This window comes from Pongo pygmaeus, chromosome 4, assembly GCF_028885625.2.
Source record: "Pongo pygmaeus isolate AG05252 chromosome 4, NHGRI_mPonPyg2-v2.0_pri, whole genome shotgun sequence".
NCBI lineage: Eukaryota > Metazoa > Chordata > Mammalia > Primates > Hominidae > Pongo > Pongo pygmaeus.
Genome location: NC_072377.2, coordinates 152674151 through 152697145, shown reverse-complemented (window position 1 = coordinate 152697145; position 22995 = coordinate 152674151). Strand labels below are relative to the sequence as shown.

At 32.5% G+C, this 22995-nt stretch overlaps 1 protein-coding gene across 3 annotated transcripts in view; it reads right to left on the bottom strand.

The window, feature by feature from the left end:
• Nucleotides 1-22423, bottom strand: part of SPINK5 (serine peptidase inhibitor Kazal type 5) — a 74600-nt gene extending 52177 nt beyond the window's left edge. For 2 of the 3 annotated variants that reach the window (XM_054489198.1, XM_054489200.1), the window contains exons 1-5: nucleotides 22304-22423; nucleotides 21026-21051; nucleotides 15997-16124; nucleotides 14224-14296; nucleotides 159-286 (exon numbers count right to left, since the gene is read on the bottom strand). In XM_054489198.1, coding sequence (XP_054345173.1) covers nucleotides 159-286; nucleotides 14224-14296; nucleotides 15997-16124; nucleotides 21026-21051; nucleotides 22304-22358 — 410 coding nt within the window. In that variant the 5' untranslated portion in view covers nucleotides 22359-22423. The remainder of the gene's footprint in view (nucleotides 1-158; nucleotides 287-14223; nucleotides 14297-15996; nucleotides 16125-21025; nucleotides 21052-22303) is intronic. The other variant, XM_054489199.1, reaches the window with a different exon arrangement.
• Nucleotides 22424-22995: the final 572 nt, after the last annotated feature.

The following is a 22995-nucleotide window of genomic DNA, read 5'->3' as shown; positions in this document are numbered from 1 at the left end:
TTTGTCTTAAGAGTAGTAAAAGAAGTGGTACTAATAATTTAGGAAGGGCTAACTCCCACATGATGAATTGTTAGCTTAAAGATTGTAGGAAAAACTGTGTCATGTAATTCTAGAGAGAACATGTTTTAGGGAGAAAGCCTACTTCAGAGAATACTCACGCATTCTCAGCACACAGTGCACATCTGTTGCCATATGTTTTCCCATCTGTGCCACAAACAGCTTCATAAAAATCAGGACAGATAAAATCCCCATCTCTTTCTCCTTTTTTAAGATCATCACAATTCAGCTGCAAAAGACATGATCAAGGAACGTCAAAATATAAGCAACAAAATAGTCCTTAGATGTATAAATAGATTAACATTTTCAGCCCACAATAATGTAAATTGCTGGAGAAGAAAAACATATCATAAAGGCTTTAGTGAGCTAATAAATTTATGGGCAATAAAACATGATCCAAGAACAGAGATAAAATCAGATTTCAAAAGAAAGAATTTCAGTATTACCTCAACCACTTGCTGTCTGGGTGAAGTAGGCCAAGTCACCACTCTGAAACTTGGCATACTGTTCGTCTGTCCAATCCTGCCTGCCTTCTCCACAGAGTAGTAGTGAGGCCCAGTAGATTATGGATATGAAAGCTCTAAGTAAACTATAAACTACAGTAAAGTTTCTATTATTATAGATTAGAATAGTAATTAATAGCAGGATTGCTTGTTTCATATTTCTAAGTCTACCACTTAAGCTATGGGACTTGGACAAGTTATTTAACACCTCTATGCTTTAGTGTCCTCATGTGCAAAATGGTTATAATTTTGTCAAACTCTCAGGACTACATAGGGATTTAAATATGTTAAATCATGTATAGCACTTGGAACAGTGCCTGGCACAGAACCATTTATTGTTGTTGTTGTTGTTGTTATTTTCAATGTTTTCTCTACTGACAAGCCAAGAAAACTAAACATCTTTTAGGTATGGCAGGAGAAAGCCCAAATCTCTATTCTAATAATGTGACATACACTTAGGAACAAACCTGATGGTAAAGAAAAACAAATGCACAAAGTAATAACTGAAGACTAGTGTTCAAGTCTCAGAACTGCCACCCACTCACTTCACCTCTTTGCACCTCACTTTCCTCATCAGAAAAATGGAAATTCACACCCTACCTACATTCCAGATTTGCAATAAGGATTATCAAGTGAATTCTTATGAAACATTATTTGGCAACTTATTATTGTGACATAACCTAGCTAAAAAAGATGTAGAGTTAACTTGACTTTAACTTTTACCGAAAACCAAATAATGAAACTGGATAATTTTTCTTTAGAATATCACATTGCAAAATACAATTTCATGTTATCATTGGCAAAATAAAGACATTTTAATGATAAATATGAAACACTTAGAATGTAGACCTATGATGTATCAGTATGTCACACAATATAAAGAATAAAAGTAGGATACAGAAGATCAGGTTGAGAAACTCTTATCTAGAAGGAAAAGAACTGAAAATAGAAAAGAAAAGCTAAAGAACATACTCCACTATTCATATGTTTAGAAAGAACTTAAAAATAGATTGAAAATAAGATAAGCAGTGGCCATATAAGTTATTTCATTCATTCATTTGTTCATTTATTCCACAAAATTTTTTACATATTAACTACATTTTAGCACTCTTCTGGACTGTGAAGCTGCCACAGAAAATATAAAATAAAAGAGAGAGAGAGAGAAAAAAATGGAATACATATTCTAAGGAGCTTACATTCTGATAGAAAGAGACAGATATGCACAACAACTATAGATTATAGTAAGTGCTTTCGAAAATAAACAGAAAAATACAATAGTGACCAGAATGGGGACTATTTTAGATATAGTGGCAAAAAAATGTCTTTCTGCAAAGGTGACATTTGAGGTAACATGAGATTAATGAGGCTGTGTCAACCATTAAACATTTGAGGGAAGAACATTCTAGGCATAGAGAACGGCAATTGCAAAGGATTTGTGGTGGAAACTAGACTGTCCTTTTTAAGGAATGGACAGAAAGAAGGGAAATCTGACCGAAGCATAAAGAAAAAGCAGGATGGCTATTGGTTTTCTCTCAAAAATCATTCCTGAAGAAACTACAGAAGCATAGGGAAATTATAGATCAAAGTAATTAACTCAAAACAATCACTACTATCCCCCTTCACCAGAAAATCAACAGCAACGTACTAACTAGGTCACAGATGTAGACAGGGGAATGACAGAGCAAGTCAAAAGGCCAGCTGGGGGATGATGAAAACAGGCGCAAGGATTTATGACTCCACCTCCTTCCCCTCCAAACCCCTAGGTGGTGGATCACAACCTACAGAAAACACCTCTTCCTAATGTTGACAATGCCTGAGACCTTACAGATGGATTCCTGACCTGGTGAAGTGGCAGCAAGCTGGAGTGGAAAAGAGGGGATTCAGAACCTCCAGCACTGGGTCTTATCTCTTTTTCTATCCTTATACTCACCAGAAGGGCTACAGACTGAAGCTTGACATTGAATATTACCTAACTGAATTTAGCAGAAAAAATAAATACAGCTATTATGGAATATTACAATAAAAATATCTGTATATCTGACAAGTAAAAAGTAGAATATACTAAATAACATGTATCAATTGAAGTAGAAATATTGGAATGGGTAGAAAAATATTTTATCAAGTCTAACTATGTTATGGAGAGATAAGAGAAGATATCTGCATAAACAAATGTAAAACAATAACAAGAAAGAAGTTATAAAGGAAGAACAAAGTGGAAATTTTGAATATGGAAAATATTCAAATGATAATAAATCTAGCAGTATAAAGAATAAAGATGGGATAGGTACAAATAAATAATGAACTTGTGAATCAGATGATCAGATCAAGGAATTCTCCTAGAAGGCAATGGAAATAAGAAACAATTTTTCTAAAAAAAGGAAAAGCTAAAGAACATTTAAAATAGAATTAGAAGTCTCCAAAAGAAAGAAGGAAATAAATATAGAAAAAAAATCTGAAGAAAGGAACAATTTATATAATTAACAAAAAAAGAATAAAAGAGAAAAGCAATAAGAATTTTAAGCTAAAATCAAGTTAATAACAAAATTGTATTTACAGAAAATATATGGAGAGTAGATTAACATACATTTGGGGAGAAGACAAAGATATTGACAATAGACACAGATATTAGCAATAGAATAAATAATCAAAAGTATGGCTATTTGTTTACGGATAGTCATAATAAGAACAAAAATAAATCACCACCCAAAAAAAGCTAGAAAGAAGAAACTACTAAGTATAGTAACTGAAAATATTTTGAAAATGAAAGAACCAAGTCTTACTATAACAGAAATAACAATAAATGTAAGTGTGCTAAATCTACAAATTAAGAGACAATTGGTAATTGGATGTTTAAAAAAGAATCCATGTATTGAGAAAAATTAAAACGAAAAGGCATGCAAGTATCAAACCAGTAAGATAATAAAAATATACAAGACAAAAATGAAGAAGAGAGCATATGCAGCAATATTAACACTTAAAAATTAGAATTGAGTCCAAAAATGTATCATAAGTGACAAAGAAGGACAATATATGAAGTAAAAAATGACAAGAACAAGAACAAGAAAGTATAACAATCATGAGCATATATTCACCTAATAATATAGACTTTAAATATGTCAAACAATAACAAATAGAATGTAATAGAATTAAATAAATCAATAACTGGAGTTAGAGATTTAAGCAAACACTTCTCAGAAATTTATATATTAAGTAAAAAAAAAAGAATATTAAGCCACTAGATTTTTATAGACAACTACAACCAAGAAACAGAAAATAAACATTTTTTTAAGAATATATAAAACATTCATAAAAGCAGAATATTTGTTAGGTCACAAAGTCTTAAGAAATAACAAAAATCAATACTACATCATTTATATTCTCTGACCAAAATTTAATAAAATTAAAAGCTAATATAAAATATTTAAAAGTTCCACATATTTGAAAATTAGATAATCTATTACTAAACATTGGGGTAGAGAAATTAAGAAGTGTTTGGAAAATAATGATAAATAGAAATACTTAAAGTATAAATCTTGAGATATATAATTATTAATATCTTTAAATATATTTGTCATACATTTTTTAAAAATTAAATTTAAAGAATAAAGTATTCCTCAACCCCATTGTAAAATGAACAGGAACAGACATAAAGAAACAGGAATTAACACCATAGAAAACAGAAGCAACAGAGTATATTATCAAACAACCTGATATAAAAGAATTTCTAGTAGGACTGACCAAAGAGAAAAGCAATATGAAAAGTAAAAATATATGGAATGATAATTAAAAACTACCATATAAATATTGAGACATTAATATGATGAAAGCATTTCATCAGTATCAGTATGCTAATACATTTGAAAACCAAATTGGATATATGACTACAAAAAAGTATAAGATAACTACATTTGTTACACAGGTCAATAAACATTAATCCAATTGATATATTGGTCTGAGATATTCGCACCCCAAAATAACTCAGTCCCAATAGCTTTATAATCTATTTTTCTGAAGGTCTAGGAAAACTTGTATTAAATAATAGTAATGTATAAATCATTCCAAAGCAGTTACAATCATATGAACTGAAAAATAAAATTCTAAACAGCTTTATTGAGATATTAGTTATATACTATAAAATTCACCCATTGAAAGTGATTCAATGATTTTTAGTAAATGAATAGAGTTGTACAGCCATCGTCAGAACCTGGTCTTAAAATATTTTCATCACCCTACGAGATTTCCCTGTGCTTGTGTACAGTATATCCAGCTCCCACCTCCAGCTTCAAGCAATCATTAAACTTTTTTCTGACTCTGTAAATTTGCCCTTTTTGGACATTTCATATAAATGGAATTATAAATATGTAATTGTTTAATTCTAGCTTCTTTCACTTTGCATAGTGTTTTTGAAGTTCATCCATATTGCAAAATTGTCAGTAGCACATCCCTTCTTATTGTTGAATAATATTTCATTGTATAAATATACTCCTTTTGTTTATCAATTCACCAGTGGACATTTGGACATTTGGATTGTTTTTAGTTTAGAACTATTAAAAACATTGCTGCTATAAATATTCACATGCCTGACTTTCTATGGACCTGTATTTTCACTTCACTGAATTCCTAGGACTGAATTTTCTGGATCACATGGTCAATCTCTTTAAAATTTTAAGAAGCTCTCAAACTGTGTTCCAATATGGCTGTAACCTTGTATATTACCCCGATCTGTCTATAGGTGTTCCAGTTTCTCCACACCCTCAACATTTTATATTTTCTGTCTTTGTGATTATAATCATTCTAGTGGGTACGTGTAGTGATACCCCATTGTGGTTTTAATTAGCATTTTTATGTGCTTATTAGCCATTCATATATCTTTGGTGTAATATCTATACTTAATTGAGTTGTCTCCTTATAATCAGGTTGTAAGAGGTTTATATATTTTGTGGATTTAAGTCCTTACCTGCTATATAAGTTGTGACTATTTTTCTCCCAGTCTATGACTTGCTTTTTCATTGACTTCTTGTTGTCATTTGAAGCACACAAATTTGCAATTTTTATAAATTTCAGTTTATTAATTTTGTATTCATGGATTATGCTTTTGGTTTTATATCTAAAGTCACTCTACCTACCCAAGCTCATGAATTTTTTCCTCCTATATTTTACATGAGAAGTTTTATATATTTAGCTTTTACATTTAGTACCAAAATAAAATTTAAGTTAACTTTTGTGTATGGTGGAAGATAAAACACTGTTTTTTAAAATTAATTATATTCAATTTTCTCAGCATTATCTTGACATGTTGGTTAAATATTAACTGACCATAAAAGTAAGTAATCTCAATTCTATTCCCCTAATCTTTATGCCTATCTTGAAATAACAGCACACTGTTATGATCACTATTGCATTATAACAAAATTTAAATTCAGTTACTGTTAAGTGTCTCAATATTTTTTATATAACTAGTAGGATCAACTGCTCTATTTCTACCAAAAAGAAAGACTGACAAAATTTTGATTGGGAATATGTTTAATTTATCGATTAATAGTGGGAGAATTGCCATCTCAACAATATTGAGTTTTCTCATCTATGAACATGGACTATTTATCCCACTAGTTATTTGGATCTTTATTTTTCTCAGCACCATTTTATAGTTTTTAGCGTATAAGTCTTGTACTCATTTTGTTAAATTCATTTCTACATTTTTTATGCTATCGTGAATGAAATTAATATTTTAATTCTCAAATTGTTTATTGCTAGTATATAGAAATACAATTTTGTATTATTAATCTTGCACACCGAAATCTTACTAAACTCATTCATTAGTTCTAGTAATTTTTCTTTTTGTGGATCCTTAGAACTTTTCATATATGGTATCATGTTTTGGAATTAAAGACAGTTGTTTCATTTCCAATAAAAAGTGTCTTTAATTAATTAATTAATTAATTTTGCCTTATACTGGCTAAGAACCTCCAGTACAATGTTGAATAGGAGTGGTGACAGTAAACCACCCTTTGCTTTCTTCTCAAGCCTAAGGGCAAAGCATTCATTCTCTAACCATTAATTATAATGTTAGTTATAGGTTTTTCACAGACGTTCTTTATCAGACTGAAGAAGCTTACTTCTATTGATAATATTTGCGTGAGTTTTCATCTTGAATGAGTGCTGGATTTTAATAAGTGATTTTTCAACATCTATTAAGATAATCATGTGGTTTTGCCCTTTATTCTGTTAATATTGTGTATTAGACTAATAGATTTTCTGTTCCTAAACCAACATTGCTTTCTTGGGATAATTCTTATTTGGTAATGATTTATTTTTTTCATATTGCAGATTCATTTGCCAGCCAGTGTCTTGTTAAGGATTTTTCTGTCTATGTTTATGAGGAGTATTTGTCAGTAGTTTTCTGCTTTTGTGATATCTTCTACATTTTGTATCAGAATAATGCTGGACTGATATAATGAGCTGTAAAGTGTCTCCTCTTCTTCCTGAATGAATCTGTAAATAATTCATATTATTTCTCCTTTCAGTATATAATGGAAATTGCCAATGAAGTCATCTGCTCTTGGGCATTTTTTTAAATTTAATTACTGATTCAATGTCTTTACTTATGCTGTAAGTCTATTATGATTTTCCATTTCTTCTTGGGTCAATTTTCAATAATTTGATTATTTCTAGGAATTGTTCTATTTCATCTAAGTTATTTAATGTGGTGGCATAATATTTTTCATAATATTTATCATAAGCCTCGTAGTTTCTCCAGGGCACACACTGATGTCTCCTATTTCACTCTTGATTTTCGTAATGTTTGTCTTCTGTTCTTTTCTTGAAGGGAAAATAAAACTAAGGATTTGTCAGGTTTGTTCATCTTTTCAAAGAACCAACATTGGTTTTATTAATTTTTTCTATTATTTGTATGTTTCGTGTTTTATTAATTTCTGTTCCAATCCTTATGTGTTTCTTCTTCTGCTTGCTTTGGGTTTAGTTTGCTAAACTTTGTTTTCTAATCTTCTCAAGGTAGAGGCTTAAATTATTGAATCCAATCTCTTATTTCTGATTAAGCCATTTAAATCTCTAGAAAGTGCTTTAGACAAGTCCAGTAAGTCTTAAATTGTTGTCTTTTTGTTTTCATTCAATTCAAATTATTTTCCAATTTCTCTCAAGATTGTTTCTTTAACCCACCAATTATCCAGAAGCATGTTGCCCAATTTCTAAAGATTTGGGGATTTTCATGATTCATTTTCCTTGTTGGGTTTGAATTCAACTCTGTTGTGGTAAAAAAAAAAAAATACTATATATGATTTTAATATATTAAAATTTATTATGTTTGTATCTTAGTATATAGTGTATCCTGAAAATGTTCCTCTGTTGCTTTAAAATAATACATATTCTACAATCAATGGAGAAGCACTGTCTATATTTCAGTTTAGGTTGAATTAGTTGATAGTATTCTTCAAGTATTCTATTTGGTCATATTTAATCTAGCTGTTCTATCAGTATTTTAAGTGGAGTATTGAAATTCCTAACGATTATTTTTGAATTCTTCATTTCTTTTCATTTCTTTTAATTATAGCATTTTTTGTTATATAAATTTGGAGCCTCTATTAGGTGTGTATACATTTATCATTGTTATATTTCTTAATGTATTGACACTTTTAAAGTTATAAAATATCCCTATTTGTCTCTAATAATGTCTTAATGTCTATTTTATCACATATTAGTATAGCCAATCCTGCTCTCTTACGGTTAAACTTAGCATGGTACCGATCTTTTATCATTTCAACTATTTGTGTCTTTGAATCTAAGGAGCACCTACTGGAGACAGCTTATAGTTCGTTTGTTATCATTTGACAATTTCTGCATTTTGATTGGGATGTTTAAACCATTTATGTTTAATATAATCACTTATATGGTTGTATTTACATTTCTACTTTTCTATTTGTTTTCAATATGCTTTTGTCTTTTTTTGCTTCTCTATTGTTCTACTACTATCTTGTTCTGGGTTAAATATTTCAAGTACACCTTTATAATTCCTTTGTTGATGTTATATATTCATTACATATGCTATTTTCTTAGTAGCTACTCTAGTAATTACAATATGCACCTTAATTTATTACAAACTACTTCAGAATAATACTTAATCCTGGTAAAATACAGACACTTTGCCTTAATAAAGCTTTATTTTCTCTATCACCCTTTATGCTATTGTTGTCATATATATATACCTGATAAAACAGCATTATAATTGTTGCCTTATATATTAAGATTATTTCTTTTAAAAAGGCTAAGAGATTAACTCAATTTTCACTATTTCTGGTGCTTTTCATTTCTGTCTGTAGGTCCAAGCTACCATCTCGTAGTTATTTCCTTTCAGCTAAATGACCTCCTTCATCATTATTTTTAAGGTAATTGTGTTAACAACAAAGTCTCTCAGATTTCTTTAGTACAGTAATATCTTTATTTTGTTTTAATTTTTGTAGGATAGCTTTTGAGACTATAGAATATTGCTTAATCTTTTTTTTCTTTCAGCATTATGAACATGTCATTTTACTGCTTTCTGGCCTTCATTATTTTAGATGAGGGGCCAGCTTTTAATTGTATACAGCCTGTATATAGGATGTGTCATTTTTCTCTTGCCACTTTCTAAATTTTCTCTTGTTTTTTTTTTATTTCAACATTTTAATCATGATGAGCCACATGTGGATCTCTTCATATTTATCCTATTTGGGGTGTATTGAGTTTCTTAAATGTTAAAATTAAATTTTTTCCATCAAATTTAAGGCATCTTAGGCCATTGTTTCTTCAAATAATCTTTGTATTCCTTTTTCTCTCACCTCTATTTCTGGTATTCCTATTATGCATATGTTGGCTTTCTTGCTGCTGTCTCAAAAAGTGTATAATTTTGTTCATTGTTCTTCTCTATTGTCTGTCTCTGTATTTCCATTGTTAGTTTTTATTAAGCTTTCTTCAAGTTTGGTAATTCCTTTTTTTAAGGATTCACAAATCTGCTTTTGAGCCTCTCTATTGAACTTTTCATTTCAGTTATTGTGCTCTTCAACTCCAGAATTTTCATTGGGTCTTTTCACAAATTATTTCTATCTTTTCATTGAAAGTTTTTATTGGCTTATTCATTGCTATTATACTTTCTTGTGAACCCTCAAACATGATTTTTTTTAGTATCCTGAATACATTGTTAATAGTTGCTTCAAGTCTTTGTCTGCCACATCTAACATCTATACACAGTTAAAGACAAATTCCATTAAATTTTTTTCTTGAGTATGGGTTGTATATTCTTGTTACTTTGAAAATTGTCTAACTTTTGGTGAAAACTGACATTTTTTTAACCTCACTAACCTGGATTATAAAAACTGAACATTTTGATTATAAAAACTGAACGTTTTAGATAATATAGGTACTCAGGTTTACAATTTTTTCTTTAAAGATTATTTTCACTGCTTTTTTTATTCTTTTTTTGCCTCTGTGGCTGGATTAAGTCTTTGAAATCTTCCTCTCTCATAATTGCAGCTGCTGATGTGCAGCTAAGAAAATGATAGTTTTTACCATGGTAATTTTTTAAGCCTGGCTTCCTATGTTTTTCCCCTATGTTTTTGTAGTTTAATGGTCAGCTAAGGATTTAACACGGTTTGTGTTCAAATACTTCAAGCTAACAATGCTTCACCCTCTCAGATAGACCTTTGTGTACAGGGGAGGGCATGCAAAGTTCAGGCCACTTTTGCATCTACTCCAGCATTTGCTTCTCACTGGGACATTTTGTGTTTATTAAGTGGATATGCACAGCTTTATAGTCAGTTAGGAGTTTGCGAATCTCTTGACCCTCTTTGGGCTGTTTCAACTACGTGTGAAGGCTCAACCAGGAATACACTTGCTTCAATTATGACTGCAATCTCAGACCATTTTCCTTACCCTTGGTGAAGATTATCACTTACACTGAAAACACCTCTAGGTATGACTTTTGCTCGTTACTCCAAATTAGGTTAGCCTTCTTCAACAATGGCAATGCCTTTGCTGACATTTGTACCCTGTATAGAACCTCCATGGCCAACCAAGCCAGGGGATGAAATGGCAATATCCCTGAGCAAGAACATCACAGACCTCTCGTTTTATTCCTAAAGTCAGCAGTTTTTCAAGATAAATGCTTCTCAGATTGGTATAGACTGCTGATCAATTTTCAGATTGCTAAAATGTTTTTTGGTCAATTTTGTCTAGCTTTATAGTTGCTTTCTGAGGAGAGGATCTCCTGACCACCTCATTTAGTCATAGCCTAAAGTGTCACACCTTAGGATAATTTTATGTAAATTCCCAAGCCAGATAAGAATAATTTAAAAGAGAAAAGTGGAGATTCACTTTACTTAAGAACATAATTGCAAATTTTCTAATTAATCCATTAGATCTAACTAATAGATCTAATGGATCTATTAGTATCCAAATTCATAAATTTATTTTAAATATATTATAAAGTATGATTTACTCTAAGAAAACAATAATAGTTTAATATTAAGAAATATATCCAGAAATTTATTTATGTTAATAGACTAAAAAATCAAATTATTTTAATAGTTGCAAAGAAGACTTTTAATAATAAGCAACATATATTCAGCAAACTAAAAATAGAAAGGAATTTTCCAAACTTGCTAAACTGTATAGGTAAAAACCGCTATGATAAATATTACACTCAATGGAGAAACTTTAGAGGTATTCCCTTCAATATGAAGAGACAAGGGGATTATTTGATGTTCATTACCATCACTAGTGTTTAACTACTGAAGTCTGGATCCTTTACCAATTATATAAGAAAAGAAAGAAAGATGTGCTAAGATTGAAAGGAATATTATAAAACTCTTGTTATATGTAGGTAATATGATCAACTACCAAGAACAAAAACAAAAGTTGTCTGACATAAGATTAACCTGAAGAAATCAATAGAATTTGTCTATATCAACAATAAACAGATAAAATGCAATAAAAAACAAAATATATTAAAAATAGTAATAAATTTACACATTTTAAAAATATTAACAAAAATTATAAAAATCTCTGAATATTTTGCAAATTTTATAAAGTAGATCAAAATTATATGAATTATTCATAAACTATTCTATGCTCTTGAGCTTAGAAAATTAATACTGTAAAAAGTCAATTTTACCCAAATTACTTTACAAATTCTTTGTATCCATAAACATACTGGGTTACCAAATTCAAGATGAAGTTTATATAAACTCAGTTATTTTTATCTCTAACATGTATATGGAAACCATATATCTATGCATAGGTCCCATCAACTTTTAACAACATGAACTAAGAAGGGGGGATTTACCATACTAGTTATTAAAGCAATAAATGAATCTGAAAAAAGAGGGACCTCAGAAACACACACATAGACTCGTGTGAACCTAATATTCTATAAAGTTGGCAACCTAAACCATGATAAACATTGAATGAATGAATTCATCAATTAAAAAAACAAGTCTTTACATGTACCAAAACACCAGAGATCAGAAATTATGGATGACTGGATTGAGATGGTAGGGATGGAAATGGAGAAAAGGAGTTAGACTTTGGAGGCAGTACCAACAAGACTTGTTAATGGAGGGAACACTAGAGTCAGGAAATGAAGGGATGACATACTAGTGAAAAGAAAATTAGTGATGAAAGAGAGAGTGAGAGGATGTCTGTAGGAGGAAACTCCTTGAAATGCAAAGCACCTTATTCTGAGAGTGAGTAGCAGGGTTGATTTTTGATGGGCAGAATCTAAGCAGAAAAAATGAGCACATTGTTCTGTTTTATAGTGGAGAGAACAACAACAACAACAAAAAACACATGGTATAATTGGACGAATCCTTTTAAATACAGAGACAAGGAAAAATTTAGACAGAGCTTATTTGAAAGGCACACAGCCAAATGTTAACTGCCTTAACTTAATGTAAGTTACTACTTGGTTATGTAAGTAGTTTCCTAAGTAGTGAACCACATCGCTATTAAGAGTTTTATCAAGAGGGTTTTTTTTTTTTTTTTACATTTTTGTGTGTGTGTGTGTATGTGTGTGTGTCACTCAGGCATAATATATTAACAAAAAGTAATTTTATTTCTTAAGACTGTAAATTTATTTTTTAAAACTCCTACTTGATTAAAATTCAATAAATTTGTGTCTACATATGGAAACATCTAACTAGCTATATTTTTCAGATAGGTTTGTTAAAATTGGTATGTTTGTGTGTATTTTGCTTTTTTGTCATTTCCTCATATTTTATATTTTTAAACACTATAGATATATCATTTTTTTATGATGAACAGAGAGGAGGAAGAGGAGAATGGATGTTAGAAAGTGAGCCACTCTTTGAATGTGACAAATAAGACACACACAAAGTTGCCACTAAACCTTTCTGGCCCCCCACAGATTTTGTAGAATATAAAAGTAGCTCTCCTTTGCTACAGATAAAGAGTTTTCAATTATGGATCAATTTTGTGGTGCCTGTTATTGTTTTAAAAGTGAGACTGGTTGCACCCAGGCAAATAATTTAGTAGACTATGTTTACTGTGGAGGCTGAGGTTCTCAGACGTTCTTGGCTAACACTGCTAAGGAAGATGTCAGCATTGTCAGACCATGGATGTTACAAGTAATTAAGGTGTAAGTAATTAACCTTGATTGATTATTTTAATTATGTGTTGGGGCCAGCAGAGAAGGAAAAGAAAGAGGAAATTAGTGAAGAAACTGCATAGGAGACCTGGGGTGATGTGAGTGGTGATTAGAATAGCTGGTGGTAGTCCCAGCTTTGTCAATAACCCATTTGTGAGATATTGTAGGCTAGACACATATTTCCACCAATCTGGACCCCAAATTTTTATTTTTTAAATTTTATTTTTATAATTTTGTAAAGATTTTAAAAATGTTTATAAATGAAAAAAATTATAAAGTGAAATGGTTTATATAGTAGGATAAATTTGCAGTTTCTTTCCTTCCTTCTATCTTACTTCTTAATGTTTTATGACCATTTTTTTTTTTTTACCAGAGAACACTTTTCTTAAACAAAATATTAGCCTGAGGCCCTGTCTGCAAAATAGATATAAACAAGCAACTATAGTTGAATTAGGAGGACCCTCCAGGTACCGGAACATATATAGTAAAAAGCAAAAGAGTAAAAGAAAAAGGAAATAGAATGAGTCAAATACCTGCTAGAACATGTTAAACCCTGAGACTGGCTTTTAAAACTTAGTTTCTATTCGGTCTAAAACTTATTTTATAGATGAAAACATTGAGATCCAGAGATACATAAATTTTCCAAGTTACACAGGCGATAAGAATTCTAAGATTTGAACTTAGTTCTACAGTCCCAGGAAAGCTCTTCTTTGGGCTAAGACAGGACAAGAGGAATGAGAAATGATGGCCTTGGAAGGCAGACATCACACTGGCTCACTCCACCTCTTAGTTTCTGTCAGTGCCTAAAATGTTTTTAGAGATGGATCATGGGTTGGGCCTATGGACAAGATGTACCAGATATTTAGCCCACCCCTGGACTAACCCATGTTCCCTCCCTCCTAAGTTGTTGGCTTCAAAACAGGTATGACCTAGTAATTAAGGAATAAACAGATAGCTCTAAATAGAGTCAAACATCCTCTCAAAAGTAAACAGGTTGGCTCCAAATAGTCTCACCTCTGTTGGGGCAGTAGCCTTGGCAGCTCTTGCTAAATGCCTGGCCCTCTTCTGTGATTTTGCTTCTTTTTCCCTGGAAAAGGACAAGAAATAGCATAGTTTAAACATTGTTTGCTCAACTTTTAGCAATAACAGCTAACATGGTAAACTTAATTTTAACTGCTCTCCTCAGCCTAGCCTGGCATGTCAAAATTGGTAGCATGTTCAGAAATGGACACAGAACCCCAGATCTCCCTTCAACATTGAAAAATATCTCGAACACGGTATTATAGGAAGAATCTCTAACTTTAACTGTGTAACAGACTACCTTCCTGGAATACTTCCAACAGCCAGGTGGTCACCAACTCTCAAAGCTATCTGAACCATTCTTTGAATGCAGTTTTTGAAAGAGAATATTCACATTGAACCTACTTATATTGGTTCTAATTCCAACATCTAGGGACCCACAGAGCAAATCAATTTTCTCTTCCATAAACCAGTTCTTTAGGAATCTGGTGACAGCTTTTATGCCTTGCACAGCCTCCTTCTTTCCAGGTAAAAAAAAACCAATTTTATTTCAACATAATTTACATAAGTAATAAAAATAATAATTGAATAACTTCAAAATGATAAACTGTCTTTAGACTCTTAAGGCATTTCATTTTTGTTTTACATTATTTTTCAGTAAATTTATTATATTCATACTTTCAGTCTCATATTAAAACATCTTATGAAACAAGAAGAAAATTTTATAATAAATAATATACCTGCTGGTTTACATTCAACTTTCAAAAGAAGAAAGAATTATTCAACCTGCCCTAGGCCTCCCATCCTCTATTAAATCTTGTCCTGGCTTCTTTATAGTCTCACAATCTCTTCACTAGAAGCAGTGCATGATCAAACGATCTGAGCTTCATTATCCCAATATGATTGACTAGGTCAATCCCCAAATTAAATCCTGTGACACACACCAACCTGACATTTAAAAAGCCAATTATAACATAATTATCCTAAGTGGGTAAGCTCAGTATTGGCTTGCTACCACTGTTGAAGTTTTGACAGTGGTCAGAAATTGAGGCTAACCTTCCTTTTCAAAAACAAATTAGGACATTCTGGTTTGAGGATTTGCAATTGATAATTCAAGCCTTCTTTTACCTTTAGGGTGAGAATGGAGAGAAGGAAACCAAGTTAAGAAGCATTGAATAGAGATTGGTAAACTTCCAGGATAGTAATTCTTTCTGAGCTGCAAGGAGTTGGAAACTATAATCTACCCTTTAGTTCATCTCATCCTAGAATAATGCTAGGTGTCTAAAGACACTGGCAGCTCACAGAATCAGGACTTGCTTAAGTCCTTCTGCTGGTTGGCTGCCACGGGAGAGTCTGGCATTATGCTTAAGCTGATCTTCTCAGCCCCTAGGCTGCAACAGAATCAGGTCTTAACAGGCCCAAGGAATCTGACTTTCTTTGTCAAATTCATTTTTTTTCCAAAACCAGGAAGTTCAAAGTTGAACTACATCCTCAAAAGACTATAGAGTGCTACACAAAGTATTGACACCGGGCCCTCTGGAATGCTTTCAGAATCTTGTTTGAATGATTATTAAAATCTTTCCAGGTGGGTGGCAATTATCCAACTTTATCTGATGGAAGATGTCAGAGTGATCTGCTCAGCACTTTTATTTAACCATTTCGGTTTAGAAAAATGCACTTGAAAGAAAAGAAAAAGAATACATTTACCAGTTCAGAGACTAGCTGTTAACTCAAACATTGGAAAGAAAGAAAGAAACCTTTACTCACAGTATCATTTTGCATGTGGCACATTTATTGATGAACATTATTCCATCAAGACTTCGAAAAAATTTCTTATCCTGGGGACAGAACAGTTTTCCATTTTTCATAAATGCCTGAAATTCATGGCATATTTCCTAAGATAATGCCAAAAAAGTTGTGTTAGCTAAAAGTACATCAAAACAAAGCTTTGTTTTGATATATATGTAGATATATGTATATGTCTACATATATATACACACACAATTCCAAGGTTTTTTGAAGATTAAGTATGCAAAGCCCTCAAAGAATGCCTGATACATAGTAGATATTCAATTAATAAATTATCCTCCTTCCTGCTTCCTCCTTTTTTATTATTATTGTTTTGATGTTGCTGGTGATTGCCATTATTACTGGAATATGCTAAGATGACACATATAAAATACCTAGCACACAGTAGGCCAATATTAATTGCTGTGAAAGGAATATGAAAATGTTGCTGAAGGACTGAGGCAAGGTGTTTGAGCATTGAACATTACAAAATGTCTGCCTACATTTCCTCATGGCTGTACTACAACATATCAGTTCCTAGAAATTTTAAGTGTTAAATGAAAAAAGGATTTCTTGGTTATACATATCTGGAAAACAAGTTTCTAGACTGGTTTATTTTCTGAAAAGAGCTTCATGTCCCTTGATAAATCACTTGACTTATGAGCACCGGCAGACTTACCTTAAAGCTAATAAAGCTTAAGATTCAGGGCCCTTCACTGTCATATCCCCCTTCAGAGGTTCTGGGAGAGGCCTAACCATTTTGCATTTTCAAATTTGTATTATATTTTTTAAAAAGTACCCATACTCCCACCCCCATCACCATCACCACAAATGTCATCAACACTATCGTTACCATCAGAATCAAACCTTGTGAATCTATGGAAGTACTGAGGAAATTTCTCAATAATTGCATAAGCCTTTCTCTCTCTTTCTCTCTCTCTCTCTCTGGTAATTTTTTTTGGCACATCCTTTGGAACTAAAATCCTACTATATTTGTTTTGGGCTTTTGGTTTTGTAAATACCAATAACTGCATTATACAAAGTTTAAGGAGGACAGTGGAAACATTTTAAATAATAGAATTGATGGAGAAAAAGAAAGAATGATCTTCAAAAGTGGTAATTCTTTTTCATTCATTCAATATTAAATGTTAACAAATAATATTAAATATTATTATTAAAGTCCTGCTATACATCACTCATTCTTTTTTAGGAGCTTAAAATATGGTGCATTTCTGCTACCTAGTAAAGTACAACTTTAAAATGTTATATTCCCTTTTAATTTAGAAAATTCACTAGGCATTTATTTATTTTTAGACGGAGTCTTGCTCTATCGCCCAGGCTGGAGTGCAGTGGCGTGATCTCGGCTCACTGCAACCTCTACCTCCCAGGTTCAAGAGGTTCTCCTGCCTGAGCCCCCTGAGTAGCTGGGATTACAGGTGCATGCTACCACATCTGGGTAATTTTTGTATTTTTAGCAGAGATGGGATTTCACCATGTTGGGCAGGCTGATCTCGAACTCCTGACCTCAAATGATACACCTGCCTCAGCCTCCCAAAGTGCTAGAATTACAAGCATGAGCCACTGTACCCAGTGAAAATTCACTAGGTCTTTAGATTAGGCCTTTGGAATCTAAGGGGATTTTGGTTGTTTTTTGTTTTGACTTTTTTTTAATCTGCTTCAAGTTGCTTGTATCAGGAAACAAATAAACCAAGCTTTTGCTTCAACTCTGACAAACACAACCTCTTCCAAAAAATTTATTAAAGGTTTCTATTTAGGCTCCTATATCTATATCTGGTGTTTTGTGCTTGGTTTTTTTTCTTTCTTTCTTTCTTTTTTTTTTTTTTTTTTTGGAGAGGCAGGGTCTCACTACATCGCCCAGGCTGGTCTTGAACACCAGTAGTCTCCTATATCTTTATGATCATCATTGAATGAGCCAGCAATCACTTATTATTAGATTACTATACTTTGCTAGGTGCCATAGATACAGCATTAGGTAGAACAGAAGTATACTTGCCTGGATGAATAATGATGTACTTAATCTAGCCTCTTAAAAATGGTAGGCAGTTGGTAGCACTTGCAAAATGATTAATGGTGAAGGAGAATAACTAAACAATATCACAGACGCCCTGGGAAATTTAGCTAAGGATGGCATGCTTAAATATCTCTAAGATTATTATACCTACACAGTGACTCCAGCAGAGTAGCACAGTAGTAATTTCTGGACACAGATTAATAACTGGGCGTCTTGAGATCTGTCTGATCTCTGATTCTACAGTATCAAATGCCAACTTTGCAAGTTATGCTTACCTTGCTGAATATAATTGATCCTAAAATCCATATAGTAGAATCAGAGAAGAGCCTGGGGTCTTTGTAATGAAAATATATCCCTTATTAAGACTTATAGAAAGTGTATAGAAGACTCATGATAATCCTGGAATAAAGCTCTAAATAATTTTGAAAGTTTATCATAAAAGCGTAGCATCAGGCCAGGTGCAGTGGCTCATGCCTGTAATCTCAGCAATTTTGGATGCCAAGCCAGAAGTTCAAGACCCTCCTGGGAAATATAATGAGACCTTGTCTCTACTTATGAAAAAAATTAAAGAGTTGCATCCATAAGAATAATCCCCAAATTGGACTTCTCCAATATCACTGTTAGATGAGAACTTAATTCCTAGAAAGACTCTCTTTCTTACAAACCGAGCATCAGAGGCCCAAATAATAGGTTAAGAAATTTGTTCACAGTGATTAATTAGTTAAGATGAGAATCAATGCTGTTTTTCTGAGTTATGAAATTATCCAATGTATTCTCTTGGGAAAGAGGAAAAGACCATAAAAATGGAAAGCAGCAGTTGAGTTTTTCTCTGAGCAAAATGGAATACCCTTTCAATGACCATAATAGAGAGGGTTGAAACAGAAGCATATTTAGACCAAAAGTCATCCTGAGTTGAGTAGATGACTTTTCAGCACCTGTTTACTTGCAGGGTAACTTCCAGTCCCTAACCTGTTTTTGTTTTGTTTTGTTACTGTTGCTGTTATTCTCCTTTTCTCAGCGTGTCCCAGGAAAACTAGAGCCCTCTAGGGCCAAGTTCTTTCTGTTTCCCTCACTGGCTGAGGCCTAATTTGTTGTCTTCTATTGTCCATCTCCAGATATTATAATAAAACCCTCCAGGAGCTGCCGCTGCCCTGTCTCAGTGTTAGAGCACTGACTAGCTTGCTTTTGCCTAAAGAATGACTCTTAGGTGATGACAAATTTAAGCATGCTTAAGATCCTTGCAGATTGTTGCAGTGCTTTTCCCTGCTGTTTAGGTTCATGTTTATGACATTTAACATGCTTTTATCATGCTGAAAGGAACCCAAGCTACTAAACTTGGAAAATAATCAAAATCACAGCATCATAAAAAAGACTACATCAATAGTTTTCATTTCTGACACAGTATCCAAAAACTCTGATTAGAAAGGCTTCCAAATAAATAATTACTTCTTTGTGTTCTTGCCTTTAATACCAAATATAAGAAGTCACTAAATTTGTTTTAAAAATATTTTTCAGTGAAATAGAGGTTAATGCTATGAAAAATATCAGTGTAAAATTCACAGTATCTGCCATAAATCACCAACCATCGTCACGGACTCTGAAAAAGAAAATGATGGTTTTATACACAGTGATATTTATATAATATCCTTCTTTTTTTCCAGTATAAAACTTCCAAGTGAGCATGCTCTCTGCTTCCCAAATGTCTAGCTTATTTTCTACTCTACTGAACTTTCTGGACCTCTCCTTATCAGTAAACTTAGATGAAATAGTAGAGAACATGATAAAATTCTCTAGAACACTCATGTAAGAAGTTTCTTTAAAAAAAATCATTGCAACAAAATACGGCAAGAGAGTATTTTAACCATGGTTCTCAGAGTTCCAACGTAAAGAAAAGCTGTTTCACATTTTTATTCCTTTAATATTCATGGCCAGAGATAAAACAAATTTTGCCACATATTCAGCAAAACATTTAAGATTGTGTTTTAAGTGCTGAATTAATAGCATGCATAGCAGTGTGTGTGTATATAAATATATAAAATGTGTGTGTGTGAGTAATTGGTCATCTTATCTTTCAAATAGATCAAAAAATTTAACTTCTAGTAGAAAACGATTTTTTAATTTATCAAACAAAAGAGCTTTAAGAGTTGGTAAAGCACCTTATTGCATCAGGGCCTCTGCACTCACAGGTGCTTCTGTCTGGTCTGCTGTAAACTGCAAATACCTTCATGGTTCATTCCCTCATGACCTTCAGATTCCTATTCTAATACTGTCTGTCCAGAGAGAACTTCCCTGATTATCCTTATTAGAATGGATACCACCTCCATTCTCAGGGATCCTATTATGACTCCTGATTTATTTTTCTCCTAGCATTTATCATTATTTAATGTACCATATGTTTTGCTAAGCTACTTATTAATTTGTCTGTTTTCCTACACTAAAATGTAATTTTCAGGGCAGGAATTTCATCTATTTTGTTTACTTAAAAATATCCCCAGCATCTTAAACAGGGTCTGACATCTAAGAGATGCTCAATAAATATTCATTACATGAACTATATACACTGACTATATACAAGATACAGACCACCCTGTTTTGCATAATGATTACTAGAAAATTTATTTTAGCTTCCTATGTGGTATATCATGGCTTGTTGAGATGTTAAATGGAAAAATAGTAGTTTTCCAGTTGATTAATTTTTTGTTTATGAAATTTTAAAATGCTCCTTTAACATGATAAATTGCCTCTTGCAGACATCCATCATCATTAATATGTTAAGTGTGTGTGGGGGGAGGGGGAGAGAGAAAGAGAGAGGCTTATGTCCTGATTCATAAAAATCTGTTTCTGTGTTTTTAACAAAAGCTATTAGTACCTACCAGTATAATATGTTTGTATTATTAACATGAAGGTGTTGGCCACAAACCATTTTTCTTTGGGAATCTTGGAATGAATTCAATGAACAGAAAAAGCAGGACTAACCTGATCTTCATTCTCACTGGCAGCATCTGGGATGAAAATATAGAAACCAAAGTTAAGGAAATGTAAAATATTTAATAAACAAAACAAACAATTCATTTAATGCAGCATCTTGGTTTCTTTAATGACAATATGTTGTAAAACCGCAAATGGTTTTTGAACACATTAAGATTTATCATGGCAAATAAAAGAAGGGCACTGGACCAGGAGATTAGTATATATACTCACAAAGGTCTAATCACTCAGAAGGTTACAATTACTTTGGAAAATAATACTCATGTGAATTCTAACCCCATCAAAATAGCTCATCTTCAAAAGGTCCTTTCGGAGTAATAAATGGCAGCCTCCCTTTTAAAATTACAATATAACATACATGCAAAATACTATACCAATTATAATATAATTTTGAAACTATATTATAGTTGAAACTATAATATAGCATTACATTTATAGGATATATACATAAAATTTAATTTTCTGAATTCTGGCAGCTCTACCTCCTTATTATAGCTACAAAAGTTAGAGATCTGACAGAAGGTAAGATTAAGGTCACAGGCTATTATACTCTCTCATTAACATAGGCTCTTTTGTACCTACACACCTATTTTAGGAAAATGGGCATTATTTGTATATGATTTCAGACTATCTATGAGTTTCTCTTTTAAAAAATTTTAATGTTTCAGAGCAACATAAGTCTAGGCAATTTGTGTTCTCTTAAGGTTAAATAGCAAATATAAAACTCAACCTTCTAGCTCCCACAAAAGTCCCTCACTCTTTGGGAGAAATGCTTTCAACCCATGTAGCATTTGAAAACACAAGACTAAAATAAGCTAGAAGATACTACTGCTTTAAAATAAGAACAGATGATTGAATTTTAAAAAATATTTCATTTATACCTATAGCATTAAAATACATATATTATTTACAATTAAGTTTTAAATGTCTATTACATATATAAGAATATGCACTATGAATTGATACATTTAGCAAGAGGAAGATGAAGAAGAATCTATTCAGTTTTCAGAATTAATAAAGAATTAATGGAAGAATTTCTCGTGGTTAGAAAATTCAGATTATCTCAAACTACTTGCCATTTCTAAAGATAACAACATAATTATAAAGCCACATATATAAATCTTCACAACTCTGTGTCTGGCAAGACATTTCAGGATTATACATGCATACATAAACATTTTTTGGCAGGAGTAGGGGGAGAAAAGTCCCTTCCCCAGGGCTTTGAGATGTGTGGCAAGAGGCTTAGATTACACACAAATTGCTCACCTTGGATGAGGCAAAGAGCCAAGGGCAGAAGCATTGACACTGTGGCTATCTTCATGTTGAAGATGATGCAAGTCGCCTACAGGTCCACTCTGTGCATTGCTCAGCTGGTGCAGTATGACTGAACTCGGGGCGATGCAGTTTACTTTTATAAAGCACTGGTGACACCCACATAAAACCAGTTGTTCAAGGTCATGGGACTTATATACCACACCACTTTAGCTTCCATCCTTTAGGATCCTGTCAGGGTGACAGGTTTGAACAGAGAATATCTATTTCTAAAGTGGTAATGTTCTTTCATGGTACCTCCCCCAGAACGCAATTGATTGAGTCCATAGACCCTACTCAAAGTTGAACATTCTATAATCATATATAGTAACCGAATTCCTCAGAAATACCAGATATACTACCTCGTAGACAAACATGTTTCTGACCGGACTCCCTTCATAAGTGGGAGAGGAGAGGAAAGGAAGACAGATTGGTTGTCCTACCAGTGAGGTATAGATTTAAAGATTTCCACATCCAGAGAAATCCAGGGTTCCTGTTCCTTTCATTTGTAGATGTTCTGAAGTGTCTGAGTTCAGTGTCACAGACTCATATATATGTTAGAGTTGAATGATCCTAAAAAATAACCTAGCAAAATTCTAATGTTGAATATATAGGGAGGCAGGAACTCAGAGGAGCAATGACTTTCT